General features: G+C 38.5%; 1 protein-coding gene across 3 annotated transcripts in view; it reads right to left on the minus strand.

The window, feature by feature from the left end:
* Positions 1 to 18605, minus strand: part of LOC149769903 (retinal dehydrogenase 2-like) — an 80030-nt gene that overhangs the window by 43920 nt on the left and 17505 nt on the right. For 2 of the 3 annotated variants that reach the window (XM_089949673.1, XM_089949676.1), the window contains exons 1-2: positions 11560 to 11716; positions 201 to 305 (exon numbers count right to left, since the gene is read on the minus strand). In XM_089949673.1, coding sequence (XP_089805799.1) covers positions 201 to 305; positions 11560 to 11610 — 156 coding nt within the window. In that variant the 5' untranslated portion in view covers positions 11611 to 11716. Of the gene's footprint in view, positions 1 to 200; positions 306 to 11559; positions 11717 to 18605 lie in introns of those variants that run through there. The other variant, XM_089949674.1, reaches the window with a different exon arrangement.

Below are 18605 nucleotides of genomic sequence, written 5' to 3' on the forward strand. Positions count from 1 at the left end.
ATGGGATAATCCAAAATCTCAAACACAGGTCCATCAGATATAAAATATCTGAACTTGTTGAATACTATACAAAACAACAGGCCACATGCTGCAAACAGCTAAATGCATTTATTATTCTACTTGCTTCATCAATCTCATATGTGATATACACTTTACATATGAACACCTGTAATAAAGTGTTTGATCCATTATTATCACACCTTGTCTCCCTCCTGGACATCACAGATTTTCTTTCCTGTTGATGGATTGATGGTCGGAAACACCTTTCCACTTGCAGAATTCACCCATTCATTGTTGATGAATATCTGATAAAAGAAGAAATTTCAAAATGAGTAAAAAAAAAAAATTAAAATTAACTATTACCATCATATACTCACTTTCGAGTCTAAGTACATAAAATACCGACCTGATCTGCTATCACATAATGTCCCAGCAGATCTGGGTCTATGGTGTTTGTTTCATTGATTAATCCTAACAAACTGCACTATGAAACATCAGATCTGGGTCTGTGCAGTTTGCAGTGGGACTTAACTTATAAGTGATTATGTATAGTAGTCCTTCAATCTATGCATTCTTTTAATTACAATAAACAGCAATCATTTTCTCAAGTTCGTAAAGTGAAAATACTAATTTAATGCTAATTCCCAGAAATGTTGTTTCCAACATATCACCCTTGTAAGTTTGTGAGCATAGTTTGGGTTTTTTCTTCAAACTTAGTGCGTGTGTGATTTGGATTTTTAATGTAGCTTTAAACAATTTTTCAGTCATATCGCTACGATGTCTGCAGTGTGGAGTTTACAGTGATGTCTAGCACTGGGGCATCATGCCACAGACATTAGCATGATGTCCCACCCAGTCACATTATCCTGATACCAGGCTGACCAGTCCTAACACTAACCTCTTAATGCTGAGCACCAAGCGAGGTAGCTGTTAGCACAATTTTTGTAAGTCTTTGGTATGAGTTGGCCGGGGATCGAACCCACAACCTCCCACATCTGAGGTGGATGCTCTAACCTCTAGGCCACCGGAGCAGTTTCCAAACTCACTGAAAGAACTAAATCTGCAAAACTTTTGTTCACATAGAAGCAAAACAAGTACAGTCTTGCACCAAGGATCCCAAAGGCAGGGAACTCTGAAATCCTTTAAAATCTGGGGGACACACAACATTTTAAGGGGAGTGGGGTGTTACATATTGCCATGATAACTGCAGTGTGGCAGTTTATTGTCTAGCACTGGGGCATCTGAAGCATGTTTTAAAAACAAAGCTTGGAAATATCACATTGCTTATTGTAAGCTCTCAATAATTGGTATATTGTATGACCTTTTGACATCTGATTCCCATGATATTAACCAATGTGTAAAACACTCCACCTAGCATAGTCAAATCTACATACTCTAGACACTGCAACCACACACCCCTTTATGGCAACAGTTGTCATATCTAAAACTGTGTTTACTGTTTAGTAATAGCATCCCACTGAAAGTCACTGAGAAGTATACATTAGGTATTCGTTTTGCTTGTTATCTACAAATAGAACTGCAATTTTGCATTTATAGTAAAGGTAATTGTATGTGCATATGTGGAACAACTGTGGGGCTGTTGTTCTCTATATGACGCATACTAATTAAACTCCCATAAAAAACTATGTAAACACCATGTCTTTAAAACTGAATAGTTTTAAATCTCTAAATGCCAAGGATCAAATCTATCAGTATATACATATCTTTGATGACAGCTTCTGTGTTGAGAAAACCACATGAGCCATGGCATTTTTTGGATCTACATGTGTTTGAAACATGTTTTGAATTCTGCACAGTCAGGTTTTAATACCAGTTATTAGTATTCCAAACTCAAGCCTGTAAAAGGACTGAAATTCTATCAGCAAAACAATGTCTCTATTTTTTCAGTTACAACTATAATAAGCTCTCAGGATTCATTTTACTAAATTCTAATTTTCACTATCAAACAAACCTGGTCAGCCAAACCCTAGAGTATGCTCCCTTTCTTGTTCACCCATTTCTAGACTGGTTGCCATTCTTCCATGTCATTAGAATGCAGTCCTAATTCTAGGCTACCATGATTGGAGTGTTTATCTGATGTTAAGTGGTCATGTACATGTAAACAGTGACAGCTGATTATGAAAGAGTGCTTTAGTTAAGAGTCATGCAAACACCGCAATCTCAAGCAATGCAGTTTATGTCCTTGATACGGTCAATACAAGTCCTGGCATATATCCAGAAGGTAGGACTATTGCTCAACTACCAAAAATTGTCAGGTACTGTTCACTATAGTGACAAAAGTGATACGGCACCAAACTGTGATATAGCACTTTTAAAAAATGAGACTACACTTTTTGACCTTATCTTTATTTGGTCATATTAATAACAAAATGATTTGTTTTCTTCATTTTTATAACATAACAGTTAAATGCAATATATGACTTTCATATTGTTCATTAACTTCATTTTACATGATGTATTCCATACTGTATCTGTCAAATGTGTAGCACTTTATATTTTGTTTGTTTAAATCAAGATCATATATTACATGCATACTTGTTACTTCATTCACTAATTGTAATATTCTAATATGTATGTGGTCGATACCATACTTTATTCACTAACTGCAATATTCTAATACACAGTAAATACTTCATTCACTAACTGTAATATCCTAATACACAGTCAATACTTATTCACTAACTGTAGTATTCTAATACACAGTCAATACTTATTCACTAACTGTAATATTCTAATACACAGTCAATACTTCATTCACTAACTGTAGTATTCTAATACACAGTCAATACTTCATTCACTAACTGTAATATTCTAATACACAGTCAATACTTCATTCACTAACTGTAGTATTCTAATACACAGTCAATACTTCATTCACTAACTGTAATATTCTAATACACAGTACATACTTCATTCACTAACTGTAATATTCTAATACACAATACATACTTCATTCCATAACTGTAATATTCTAATAGTCAATACTTCATTCACTAACTGTAATATCCTAATACACAGTAAATACTTTATTCACTAACTGTAATATCCTAATACACAGTCAATACTTATTCACTAACTGTAATATCCTAATACACAGTCAATACTTATTCACTAACTGTAGTATTCTAATACACAGTCAATACTTCATTCACTAACTGTAATATCCTAATACACAGTCAATACTTATTCACTAACTGTAATATCCTAATACACAGTCAATACTTATTCACTAACTGTAGTATTCTAATACACAGTCAATACTTATTCACTAACTGTAATATTCTAATACACAGTCAATACTTCATTCACTAACTGTAGTATTCTAATACACAGTCAATACTTCATTCACTAACTGTAATATTCTAATACACAGTCAATACTTCATTCACTAACTGTAGTATTCTAATACACAGTCAATACTTCATTCACTAACTGTAATATTCTAATACACAGTACATACTTCATTCACTAACTGTAATATTCTAATACACAGTACATACTTCATTCCCTAACTGTAATATTCTAATAGTCAATACTTCATTCACTAACTGTAATATCCTAATACACAGTAAATACTTTATTCACTAACTGTAATATCCTAATACACAGTCAATACTTATTCACTAACTGTAATATCCTAATACACAGTAAATACTTTATTCACTAACTGTAATATCCTAATATACAGTAAATACTTCATTCACTAACTGTAATATCCTAATACACAGTCAATACTTATTCACTAACTGTAGTATTCTAATACACAGTCAATACTTCATTCACTAACTGTAATATTCTAATATATGGTAAATACTTCATTCACTAACTGTAATATTCTAATACATGGTAAATACTTCATTCACTAACTGTAGTATTCTAATACACAGTCAATACTTCATTCACTAACTGTAATATTCTAATACACAGTCAATACTTCATTCACTAACTGTAGTATTCTAATACACAGTCAATACTTCATTCACTAACTGTAATATTCTAATACACAGTACATACTTCATTCACTAACTGTAATATTCTAATACACAGTACATACTTCATTCACTAACTGTAATATTCTAATAGTCAATACTTCATTCACTAACTGTAATATCCTAATACACAGTAAATACTTTATTCACTAACTGTAATATCCTAATACACAGTCAATATTTATTCACTAACTGTAGTATTCTAATACACAGTCAATACTTCATTCACTAACTGTAATATTCTAATACATGGTAAATACTTCATTCACTAACTGTAATATTCTAATACATGGTAAATACTTCATTCACTAACTGTAATGTTCTAATAGTCAATACTTCATTCACTAACTGTAATATCCTAATACACAGTCAATACTTCATTCACTAACTGTAATATTCTAATACACAGTACATACTTCATTCACTAACTGTAATATTCTAATACACAGTACATACATCATTCACTAACTGTAATATTCTAATAGTCAATACTTCATTCACTAACTGTAATATCCTAATACACAGTCAATACTTCATTCACTAACTGTAATATTCTAATACACAGTCAATACTTCATTCACTAACTGTAATATCCTAATATACAGTAAATACTTCATTCACTAACTGTAATATCCTAATACACAGTCAATACTTATTCACTAACTGTAATATTCTAATACATGGTAAATACTTCATTCACTAACTGTAATATTCTAATACATGGTAAATACTTCATTCACTAACTGTAATATTCTAATACATGGTAAATACTTCATTCACTAACTGTAATGTTCTAATAGTCAATACTTCATTCACTAACTGTAATATCCTAATACACAGTCAATACTTATTCACTAACTGTAATATTCTAATACACAGTCAATACTTCATTCACTAACTGTAATATCCTAATACACAGTCAATACTTCATTCACTAACTGTAATATCCTAATACACAGTAAATACTTCATTCACTAACTGTAATATCCTAATACACAGTCAATACTTCATTCACTAACTGTAATATTCTAATACACAGTCAATACTTATTCACTAACTGTAATATTCTAATACACAGTCAATACTTCATTCACTAACTGTAATATCCTAATACACAGTCAATACTTATTCACTAACTGTACTATTCTAATACACAGTCAATACTTCATTCACTAACTGTAATATTCTAATACATGGTAAATACTTCATTCACTAACTGTAGTATTCTAATACACAGTCAATACTTCATTCACTAACTGTAATATCCTAATACACAGTCAATACTTATTCACTAACTGTAGTATCCTAATACACAGTGAATACTTATTCACTAACTGTAATATTCTAATACACAGTCAATACTTATTCACTAACTGTAATATCCTAATACACAGTCAATATTTATTCACTAACTGTAGTATCCTAATACACAGTCAATACTTATTCACTAACTGTACTATTCTAATACATGGTAAATACTTCATTCACTAACTGTAGTATACTAATACACAGTCAATACTTCATTCACTAACTGTAGTATTCTAATACACAGTCAATACTTCATTCACTAACTGTAATATCCTAATACACAGTCAATACTTATTCACTAACTGTAATATCCTAATACACAGTCAATACTTATTCACTAACTGTACAATTCTAATACACAGTCAATACTTCATTCATTAACTGTAATATTCTAATACATGGTAAATACTTCATTCACTAACTGTAATATTCTAATACATGGTAAATACTTCATTCGCTAACTGTAATATTCTAATACATGGTAAATACTTCATTCACTAACTGTAATATCCTAATACACAGTCAATACTTATTCACTAACTGTAATATCCTAATATACAGTAAATACTTCATTCACTAACTGTAAAATTCTAATAGTCAATACTTATTCACTAACTGTAATATCCTAATACACAGTCAATACTTATTCACTAACTGTAGTATTCTAATACACAGTCAATACTTCATTCACTAACTGTAATATTCTAATACATGGTAAATACTTCATTCACTAACTGTAATATTCTAATACATGGTAAATACTTCATTCACTAACTGTAATATCCTAATACACAGTCAATACTTCATTCACTAACTGTAATATTCTAATACACAGTCAATACTTATTCACTAACTGTAATATCCTAATACACAGTCAATACTTATTCACTAACTGTACTATTCTAATACACAGTCAATACTTCATTCACTAACTGTAATATCCTAATACACAGTCAATACTTATTCACTAACTGTAGTATTCTAATACACAGTCAATACTTATTCACTAACCGTACTATTCTAATACACAGTCAATACTTCATTCACTAACTGTAATATTCTAATACATGGTAAATACTTCATTCACTAACTGTAGTATTCTAATACACAGTCAATACTTATTCACTAACTGTAATATTCTAATACATGGTAAATACTTCATTCGCTAACTGTAATATTCTAATACATGGTAAATACTTCATTCACTAACTGTAATATTCTAATACACAGTCAATACTTCATTCACTAACTGTAATATTCTAATACACAGTCAATACTTATTCACTAACTGTAATATTCTAATACACAGTCAATACTTCATTCACTAACTGTAATATCCTAATACACAGTCAATACTTATTCACTAACTGTAATATCCTAATATACAGTAAATACTTCCTTCACTAACTGTAATATTCTAATAGTCAATACTTCATTCACTAACTGTAATATCCTAATACACAGTCAATACTTATTCACTAACTGTAGTATTCTAATACACAGTCAATACTTCATTCACTAACTGTAATATTCTAATACATGGTAAATACTTCATTCACTAACTGTAATATTCTAATACATGGTAAATACTTCATTCACTAACTGTAATATTCTAATACATGGTAAATACTTCATTCACTAACTGTAATGTTCTAATAGTCAATACTTCATTCACTAACTGTAATATCCTAATACACAGTCAATACTTCATTCACTAACTGTAATATTCTAATACACAGTCAATACTTCATTCACTAACTGTAATATTCTAATACACAGTCAATACTTCATTCACTAACTGTAATATTCTAATACACAGTCAATACTTCATTCACTAACTGTAATATCCTAATACACAGTCAATACTTCATTCACTAACTGTAGTATTCTAATACACAGTCAATACTTATTCACTAACTGTAATATTCTAATACACAGTCAATACTTCATTCACTAACTGTAATATCCTAATACACAGTCAATACTTATTCACTAACTGTACTATTCTAATACACAGTCAATACTTCATTCACTAACTGTAAATATTCTAATACATAGTAAATACTTCATTCACTAACTGTAGTATTCTAATACACAGTCAATACTTCATTCACTAACTGTAATATCCTAATACACAGTCAATACTTATTCACTAACTGTAGTATCCTAATACACAGTCAATACTTATTCACTAACTGTAATATTCTAATACACAGTCATTACTTATTCACTAACTGTAATATCCTAATACACAGTCAATACTTATTCACTAACTGTACTATTCTAATACACAGTCAATACTTCATTCATTAACTGTAATATTCTAATACATGGTAAATACTTCATTCACTAACTGTAATATTCTAATACATGGTAAATACTTCATTCGCTAACTGTAATATTATAATACATGGTAAATACTTCATTCACTAACTGTAATATTCTAATACACAGTCAATACTTATTCACTAACTGTAATATTCTAATACACAGTCAATACTTATTCACTAACTGTAATATCCTAATACACAGTCAATACTTCATTCACTAACTGTAATATTCTAATACACAGTCAATACTTCATTCACTAACTGTAATATCCTAATACACAGTCAATACTTCATTCACTAACTGTAATATTCTAATACACAGTCAATACTTCATTCACTAACTGTAATATTCTAATACACAGTCAATACTTCATTCACTAACTGTAATATTCTAATACACAGTACATACTTCATTCACTAACTGTAATATTCTAATACACAGTCAATACTTCATTCACTAACTGTAATATTCTAATAGTCAATACTTCATTCACTAACTGTAATATCCTAATACACAGTCAATACTTCATTCACTAACTGTAATATTCTAATACACAGTACATACTTCATTCCCTAACTGTAATATTCTAATACACAGTCAATACTTATTCACTAACTGTAGTATTCTAATACACAGTCAATACTTATTCACTAACTGTAATATTCTAATACATGGTAAATACTTCATTCACTAACTGTAATATTCTAATATACAGTAAATACTTCATTCGCTAACTGTAATATTCTAATACATGGTAAATACTTCATTCACTAACTGTAATATTCTAATACACAGTCAATACTTCATTCACTAACTGTAATATTCTAATACATGGTAAATACTTCATTCACTAACTGTAATATTCTAATACATGGTAAATACTTCATTCACTAACTGTAATATTCTAATACATGGTAAATACTTCATTCACTAACTGTAATATTCTAATATACAGTAAATACTTCATTCGCTAACTGTAATATTCTAATACATGGTAAATACTTCATTCACTAACTGTAATATTCTAATACACAGTCAATACTTCATTCACTAACTGTAATATTCTAATACACAGTCAATACTTCATTCACTAACTGTAGTATTCTAATACACAGTCAATACTTCATTCACTAACTGTAATATTCTAATGTGTGATCAGGTCAACAGGTAGTCCGCGTTTCCTCTGACCCTTGTCACCCCATTTTTTATATTTGGGCATTTATGTTGGGGTGTAGAAAAAAAATCATGTTACTATCAATTTCATCCAGGTATATTTTGATGACAGGTCATTCAAGTTTGCTTGGCCGGCTAGTAAAACGGCTACCCATGCCAACACCAAATGGTGTTGGCGAATTCCAACTTTTTGATAGGGAATGGACTCTGACCCTACACCCCAAAATAAATGTCCAAATATCAAAAATTGGGTGGCAAGGGTCAGAAGAAACTCAGACTAGTCTACAGGTCAGTCTAATGTATTGTTCACAGAATGGCTACCAACTTAAAACTAAAGTTGCCACTGATAAACATTTGGTCACAAAATTACACTATGCAAAATGTAGCTTAAAATATCAGTATTGATTCTTAAATAGGTCATATGAGAAGTGTCTTCTCTTGTAGTTTTTATAGCAATGTCATTTATGACTAATAGGTAGACTGTAAGCAATGATACATACCCGTGATTGATATCAATGAGATTGCATCTTTTGTTTGGTCACCAGCCAGTGACTGTTATGCAAAATTTACTTGCCAATTAGAACTTATGGTCATAATTTTGAGTAATTTACTCACAACTTGGAGCAATGATGGTCAATACTTCATTCACTAACTCCAGTACTAATACATGGTTCATCTTATGTATACATTATAGGGTGAGAGAGACCAACAAGCCATACAGTGAATGTCGAATGTCCCATTATCTGCCAGCCTGATGTATACATTATAGGGTGAGAGAGACCAACAAACCATACAGTGAATGTCCCATTATCTGCCAGCCTGATGTATACATTATAGGGTGAGAGAGACCAACAAACCATGCAGTGAATGTCCCATTATCTGCCAGCCTGATGTATACATCATAGGGTGAGAGAGACCAGCAAGCCATACAGTGAATGCCCCATTATCTGCCAGCCTGATGTATAAATTATATGGTGAGAGAGACCAGCAAGCCATACAGTGAATGCCCCATTATCTGCCAGCCTGAGGTATAAATTATATGGTGAGAGAGACCAACAAGCCATACAGTGAACGCCCCATTATCTGCCAGCCTGATGTATAAATTACATAGTGAGAAAGACCAACATGCCTCCAGTGAAACAAGAATACAGTGAATGGTCCATTATCTACCTGCCCAATGTATAATTATTGGGTGAGAGGGACCAACAAGCCACAATGGCTCATTATCTACCTGCCACAGTATAACAGACTCCTTAATGGAACTCACAGTAGGACACAATTGACTGGGGATTAGTGACCATGTAGTCTCAATGACTTGGACTAATGGGCAAGGTATGTAATTCTGAATAAAACTGAATGTGCTGAGGCTATTTTTTTATTATAAGATTTACTCTGATCATGACTGCTGACCTTTCTACCCCATAGTCTATAGGCTTCTTTATTACACCGCATGCAAGCCATCCACAAATTTTGGTCAAAGAACTAACTATAGAACAAAAATTATTCCCCAAAACCCAAAATTCTTTGACCAAAAGTGACCTTGACGTTTTCTACCCCCTAATCAATCGGTCTCTTCCATATCTAACTGCAAGCACAAACTTTGCTCAATGTACATGGTCTAGAACAAATTTATTATGCACAATCCATTTTTATTTCAGTAAAAGCAACACTGCCTTTGAATCATTCGATCTCAGAATCAATTAGCTTTTTCTATACCCCATGTGGAGATGCAGTAGCTCTGTGGTCAGCCAACCAGACTCACGACCTTAAGGGTGAGCATTCTGATCCTACGATCAGATCAGCGTGGGTTGGCTATCATAGTGTGTCCATGGGTAACACTAATTGCCACAGCACTAAATAACCTACCCGTACTTGTGCTGCTGTGATGTAAAGCACGAAACCAAACCTTACCCCATGTTCATGACCTGTACAAAGTTTGGCACGTGTCGCTGCTGAAGAATTTTAATTTTCTTGTAACCATTTTTCTTCTTCCCGTAATTAAACTGTGGTCTTTGATCTCAAAGTCTACAGGCATCCCCTGTGCAAAATTTCTGGCCTCCATAAGCCCCCAAAATTAAACGGTCGGTACCATAGCAAGTTTCATAAACATATATTATATCGTTTTGTTTCGACAGTGGTGTATCCGGGTACCCTAGGTGGGACGACCCCGGATGGACGGTGATTACTTTAAGAACACAGATTTAGTCGTCAGCATCCATGAGTTGGCTTTTGAATCTGGCCTTGTTTATCCTTTACCTCAATTTAATTAATTTTTTTTCAACTAATATAATGTATATAATTAAATATATGTATATTACGCTACTTGGGTGCCCTAATTCCCTTTACCACCCCCAAACCTAAAAGAAATCAACAGAAAATATAAATGGTCGGCCCCTTACGTGTCGTCTGAATGATCTCGTTCTTCACGAGGCGTGCAAAGGGGCTCGTATCGTTGCTTACACTTGACCTGTCATACATACATGTATGACAGGTAAATTGTAAGCACGATACGAGCCCCTGTGGCGGCGGGTTGTTGTGTGGTATATTAGAAAGTTCACGCATGATACTATTTTTTCTTTAATTGAAAAACTCCTAGTCAAAATGGTTCTAAATTAATCAAATGCACATCAATTCCCTGGATGACTAAATGTTACCCAATCTCAAATTCGTAAAACGTTAGAAAAGAGAGCCATTTCGACGAGTCGGCATAAAATCTCTTACGACCGTCAACTGTTACCTGTGTGTATTTAATCTCAGGGTTTTTGATCGGCTGAGGAATGGAGGACATCTTGATGTTCTGGCAGATAAACCCGAGCAGGAATCAGCTAAGAGCCACGTTGCAGCTACAGTGATATATATCTATCAACCCTTCGGAGCGCTGCAGCGCTGTAGCTTGCAGTCAGTAGACAAATAATGTTAGTGAATCAAGGCTGTCCTTTACCGTATATTTTCCAGAACAAGAATACACTGTCGAGTTTAACAACCAGTCATGAACCAGTTTTACACCTCCCTTTAAGCGTAGGAGAAATCATATGCCTTTCAAAAATTCAGTCACTAATATAAAAGAAAGAATTTTAAAAAATGGCACAATATCAGAGGTGGGAGGCATCCTATACATACATACTTTTTGCCCCATGATTTAGACGAAAAAGAAGACAGTATTTGTTCCTTATATCTTGTATATCATGCAGGGACGACCGCATAATTATTTTCAAGGGGGAGGGGGATATGTAGTGGTCTGCCATTACGTATTACGGCTGTATGCCAAAACACGTTTAGCGGTGAAATCCCACCCTCTTGCCCCTATTTGCCGGCGCCCATGTTAACTTGTTTTTTTTTGTTAAAGAATAATAAGAGAGAGAGAGAGAGAGAGAGTGCATGGGTGTCCGCACAGAGGCAAGTGGGGGTGGGGTTGGCAAGTGCCCACTCCAACCCCAATCCACCGGATTTCACCTCTAAACATATTTTGGCCTATACATACATACATACATACATACATACATACATACATACTTTTTGCCCCATGATTTGGACGAAAAAGACAGTATTTGTTCCTTATATCTTGTATATCATGCAGGGGCGACCGCATACTTATTTTCAAGGGGGGGGGGTATGTAGTGGTCTGCTATTACGTATTACGGCTGTAGGCCAAAACATGTTTAGAGGTGAAATCCCATCATCTTGCCCCTATTTGCGGGCGCCCATGTTAACTTGTTTTTTGTTAAAGAATAAGATAGAGATATACACAGAGAGAGAGAGAGGGAGTGCATGGGTGCCCGCATATAGAGGCAAGTGGGGTGTGGTTGGCAAGTGTCCACTTCAACCCCAATTCCCCGGATTTCACCTCTAAACACCTTTTCGCCCATACATACATACATACATACTTTTTCCCCCATGATTTGGACGAAAAAGAATACAGTATTTGTTCCTTATATCTTGTATATCATGCAGGGGCGACCGCAGAATTATTTTGAAGGGGGGTGTGACGTTTGCACGCATTGGGGTGGGGTTCTTCCAATATATATTAATTAAATTATGATGAAAGTTCCCCCTTGGCTCGTGGGGTTAGAAAGTTAAATTAGTGACGAGGTAGATTTACAGCTCTGAGTCCCCAGTAAGCAATGCCGACGGCTAAATTATAGAGAACATGAAGATGAAATCCAATTAATAACAATTTAATTAACTGGACAATTAAAAACGATAAACCCTCAATCACCCGTCTTTCCCTCGACCAAGTGACAGCCTAATTCATCCCGTGATTTACAGTGTGAGTTCGATTTTCCCCTGTCCTTGCGTCTACTCATCTCTTTCTTTCCCGCTAATTCCTTCCTTCCTTCCGTTCCTCCAACACCCCCTTCGACTCCGTTTCCCTCTCGACTATCTCCTCCTCCAATTTCGCTTCCAATTTCCTCTTCCTCCCTTCTCTCTCCTTTTCCTCCTAGACTTCAACTTCTCCTGACTTCTCTCCTTTCTTCTCCTTTCCTCCGTCTCTCTGTCTGAGACTACGGGACCAAACTGTAACTGGTCTGTCCCTCAAAGCTCCCTTATTTGAAGCTGTCTGTACTTAGAATTTCCTGTTCCAAGATTTTCCCGCCAATAACGAATGGCTATTCGGAGTTACGCTAACCTCCTCTGGGTAATTTCTCTTAGCGAACTAATTCTTGCCGCAAGACGCGGAGATATTATTCTACCCAAATCAGGGTCTCTCCCCTATCTCGATTCTGATTGGGTGGCGCTGTGACCCTGTCCAATCGTCTTAGCGGCCAGTTCAACCTGGCTGTCTGTCTGCAGGAAAAAAGTTAAGACACTCCCACTTCTTCGGGCAACTTCTTTTGATCTGGACAAACGTTTCCACATCTAGGTGATAATTGGCTATCTGGCGGCCTCGCAGCTCCTAGGTCTTTCTCTCCACTTCTAACCACGGCAATCTTACGTAAGGGATTAGTGTTAGCCTTCGGCAATGTTTAACATCAAACAATGGCTTGTCAGAATTACCTTGATTATACATGTTTCAAACTGGGCTACTCTGGGTCGGGGTAAACGTGACACCCCCACCCCACCCCCACGCTTGAGAATAAAATCGGGATTTTATTCCCTCAAAATTATTTCAAATGCAAAGGCATTAGTACACTAAATAAAGAACAAAATCATCGCGACACTACACATTGAGTACGAACATGAATATATTTATAAACACAGCGATCTATACCATTTCAGCGCTCCTGCTCATGAAATCGGCTCCTACGTTCTCAGTTCCTTTCACGTATCTGATCTGCATCTGGTACTGCTGTAAGAACAGCGACCATCGCATCAATCGTCCATTCGACAATTTCGTCTGCGCGAGATAGGCGAGTGGTTGGTGGTCGGTCTCCAATATGAACTTCCACCCGTATAAGTACCGATAGAACCGTGATATTCCGAACACGATTCCGAGGCATTCTCTCTCCGATACGGAGTAGTTCTTCTCGGCAGCAGACAACTTCCGACTGCCGTACGCGACAGGAAAAAGCGTCTCATCGTGCTCCTTCAGTAGTACTGCTCCCAGTCCCGTGTCACATGCGTCGGTGCGAAGAACGAAGTCTTTTGCCAGATCCGGTAGACGGACAACTGCGTCGGATATAAGTCTATCCTTCAGCGTTTGGAAAGCATGTTCACACGCATCTGTCCAAATAACCTTACTCGGGGCCCGTTTCTTGGTTAGGTCAGACAACGGCCCCGCAATCGCGCTGAAATTGGCCACATACCTCCGGTAATACCTGGCCAATCCCAGGAATGACCTCACCTCAGTTTTCGTGGTGGGCCGTGCAGCGTTTCTCAGCTGTTCCACCTTCGACTTCTCTGGGGACAGCGTGCCTTGGCTCAGGGTATGTCCCAAATAGTCCAATGTCCGGAACCCAAGGTGACATTTGGAAGGGCGAGCTGTCAATCCCGCCTGACGTAGCCGCTCCAAAACGTCAGCTAACAGAGTGAGGTGATCACCCCACGTCTCTGTGGCTAACAAGAGGTCATCCATGAAGTTGTGGACACCCCTATCGCGCAAGGGTTCTAACAACTTCCGCATTATCCTAGTAAAGATGCTGGGAGCGTTCTGTACCCCGAACGGCATGACGAACCATTGGTAGGTCCCGTCGGGAGCAGCAAAAGCGAGCTTTGCCCTATCCTCCTCCCTTACCGGAATTTGCCAATAGCCTTTGGACAAATCCAGCTTGGAGAAATATTTCGCTTTCGAGACAGAAGCGAAAATATGTTCCGGGTCAGGTAGCATTTCGACTTGAAATTCTGTTACCTGATTTAGCTTCTAGTAGTCGACATAAAACCGATGGGTGCCGTCCTTCTTCTGCACTAGGACTACCGGAGAGCTGTACGGAGAGTCGGCGGGTTCGATTACTCCCAGAGCAATCATCTGCTCGATCTCCTCCCTTACGACTTGTCGTTTTGCATGGGGCAAGGGGTAGGGTTTCCGCTGGACTGGCAGGTCGTCCACCAGCTTTAACCCGAACTCGACAAGCGACGTTCTCCCGGTATTTCCGTAAGCACATCGGAATACCCGGCCAGCAACGTATCAATCTCTTCCCGCTGTACCGTAGTCAACATGGGGTCGCACTCCACGTCTGAGGGTGTCTCAGCCCTCGTTAACGGACAGCTCGGGATAGTGTTGGCACCTTCCACATCGCCTTCGACGTCCTCGGTGACTATCGTGGCGATAACAAAATCGCTGACTGTCTCTCTTTCCCGGTATCTCTTGAGGAGATTAGCATGGTACAATTTCTCCTTCGTTGGTAACCGTATCCGATATGTTTGACCTCCGACCTTCTCGGTGACAACGTACGGACCTCTACAGGAAACTTGCAACTTGTTGTGTTCTTGGGGTAACAACAACAACACCTTGTCCCCTACTTCATACTGGCATGGTTTTGCGCGCTTGTTGTAATTCTTCGCCTGACGCGCCTTCACTCGCTTGAGGTTCTCATGTGCGAGGGAACAAACTTCCTCCAGTTTGTTGCGCAAGTCCACGACGTACTGGTAGGTAGTGCGTACCTCCTCCAGAGCGTGATCGTCTGTCCACAGTTGTCTCAGTACGGCGATTGGGCCACGTACGGTCCTCCCGTACAAGAGTTCAAAGGGAGAGAACCCTAAATTCGCTTGTGGTACTTCCCGGTATGCGAAAAGCATGGCAGGAATATACCGATCCCAATCCTTGAGGCGGCCTTCGCACAGCTTCTTGAGCGTGTTCTTTAGGGTCCCGTTAAACCGTTCGACCAGTCCGTTACATTGGGGGTGATACGGTGTAGTCGTGAGGTGCTTAATTAACATCAGTCGGTTCACCTCCGCCATCACACGACTCATGAATTGCGTCCCTTGATCGGTCAGGATCTCGTCGGGTACTCCGACTCTTGACCAAATACCAAACAGCGCTTCCGCGACGGTTTCCGAATCAATATTACGCAACGCGACGGCCTCCGGATAGCGCGTAGCGTAATCTACGACCGTTAAAATATACCGATTTCCGTGCGACGATGCGGGTTTTATCGGTCCGATCAAATCCATCGCGACACACCTAAATGGTTCATCGATAAGGGGCGTACTCCCGAAGGGGACGGGTCGATGATCCGTTTTCGGTGCCATTCTCTGACACTTGTCACAGGAGAGGCAGAACCGCTTAACGTCTCCCTGGACCCCTGGCCAGTAGAATTCTTTGACAAGACGGTCACGCGTCTTGGCAATTACCATGTGTCCACCCATGAGACTCTCGTGCGCGAGTTTCAACACTTCACCTCGCTTCTCCTTTGGCACGACGACTTGCTTAAAGCGTTCGTTACCAGTCCTGGCGTGGCGATACAAGATCCCTTTCTTGTACGCGAACTTCACCGCGCCATTCGGAGTTTTTTTCTCTATTCCTGCTGCAGCGTGTTTGTGCAACTGCGCCAGAGTTGCGTCTTCCTGTTACAGCTTCCTCAACTCGGCCGGAAGAACGTTACCTGCGTCGATATAACTTTCATCGGCCTCGCTTTCGTCTGTCGACTCTTGGACCTGGTTTCCACAGCACTCACCGGCATCGGTGTGCAGGTTTCGGGGTTCGGTTGTGGCAACACATAAAGACATCCCAGTATGACTTCATGTGATAGACCATCTAAGCACGCAGTTTCAATTTTCCCCTTCACGTACGGTGAATCGAGGTCAATGACAGCCACTGACAATGAGTCACGAGTGCCGTTCGCGTACTGAACTTCGATTACCTCCCCTGTGTAATCCTCGGGCTTAACGTACTTCTTGTCGACAAGGGCTGGGACGCTACACCCAGTGTCATACAAGATGGTGGCACATTCTCCGTTGACAGTAGCAGACGCAAGGTTTGCTGGTTTACAGCTTGCCTCCGGCTCGCACTCCTTCCTAGCGACGGCATTCACCTGGGTCTGCCTGCCCTTGGGACAGTCCCTGGCAATATGCCCCGGGCGCTTGCAGTTGTAACACGTTGGCGGCCCTCGCCGACCTGCAAGTCCCGCTTTCGTGGGTGAGGCCTGTCCAGGTCTATGGTTGGCACCCTTACCTGTAGATCCCCCTCCGGCCCTCCCGTCGCCCTGACGGTTACGGACAACCGACTCTACCTTAACCACACGGCGTGACTCAGTGGGTCGGGGTCGGTCCGCACCCCCGGATCCTCCACTCTTCAAGTATGCCTGCTTGTATCGCTCCGAGATGCTAGCGATCTCTTCGAGCGTCCGGTGCTCTCTCTCTGCTAGAAAGACTGTCAACTCGCGACGGTAAGTACTCAGGACATGTTCCTTGAGTATAACCTCGCGTAGCCCGTCGTACGATCGTTCGACTTCGGCCATCTTCATCCACTTCTCAAATAACCCACGAACACGATTGCGGAATTGAGAGTGGGTCTCCGTTGCCTTTTTCGTTGAGTCCCGAAAAAGTTTACGGTACGTTTCGGCGGTCAGCCGATAATGGCAAAGAAGGGCCTTCTTGAGCGCATTATAGTCGTCAGCATCGTCTGTAGCTAAGCCGTGGTAGACTTCACGAGCTGCACCTTGCAAAAAGGCTGAGACATTAATCGCCCAATGTTGCTCAGGAATTTTATGAGCGTGAGCGAGTTTCTCAAACTGCACTAGAAAATCGTCGATAGACTCCTCCTTATCGTTGAACCGCGGCATATTTATCTGGACCATTCAGTGGTCGATGAAAGGTCGTCCGGTCCCTCCAGAACTCGTACTGGCGTCGTCCCTAACTGCTACCCTTACCTTTTCCATTTCGAGAGCGTGAGCGAGTCTGGCCAGCTCAAGCTCTTTCTGGGTTTCTCGGTCCGCTGCTATCTTGGCCAGCTCCAGCTCTCGGTTAGCTGCTATCTTGGCCAGCTCTTGCTCTCGGTCCGCTGCTTTTTCTGCCTTCCATTCCTTGATTCTTTCTTCCAAATGCTGCCAGGCGATCTCCCTCGTATCCGAGATTTTCCGAACCCATGGCACGGTACTCCTTGATCATTTGCCTTTCTGTAGCCATATTGTTATACTAATAGGAAGTGATACCTTGTCTCGACCTTACTAACAATGGACAGATATTACAAGTTCCCAGCCAAATTCTTACCTGTCGACAGCAACTAATTTCGTTCAGGTAAGATATTTCCTCGATATTTGCTTCACAATTACTGCAAGTAATTAAAGATCTACCAAACATGCAAATATCAAATATAACAAACACAAGATGAGAAAATCATAAAAATTCAAAATACACGGGATGAAAATATCTCAAAACTATTTCACACTGTTCACTAATACTCCTAAC

The sequence above is a fragment of the Sinohyriopsis cumingii genome, unplaced genomic scaffold (genome assembly GCF_028554795.1).
Source record: "Sinohyriopsis cumingii isolate HCF-2022 unplaced genomic scaffold, ASM2855479v2 utg003054l, whole genome shotgun sequence".
Taxonomy (NCBI): Eukaryota; Metazoa; Mollusca; class Bivalvia; order Unionida; family Unionidae; genus Sinohyriopsis; species Sinohyriopsis cumingii.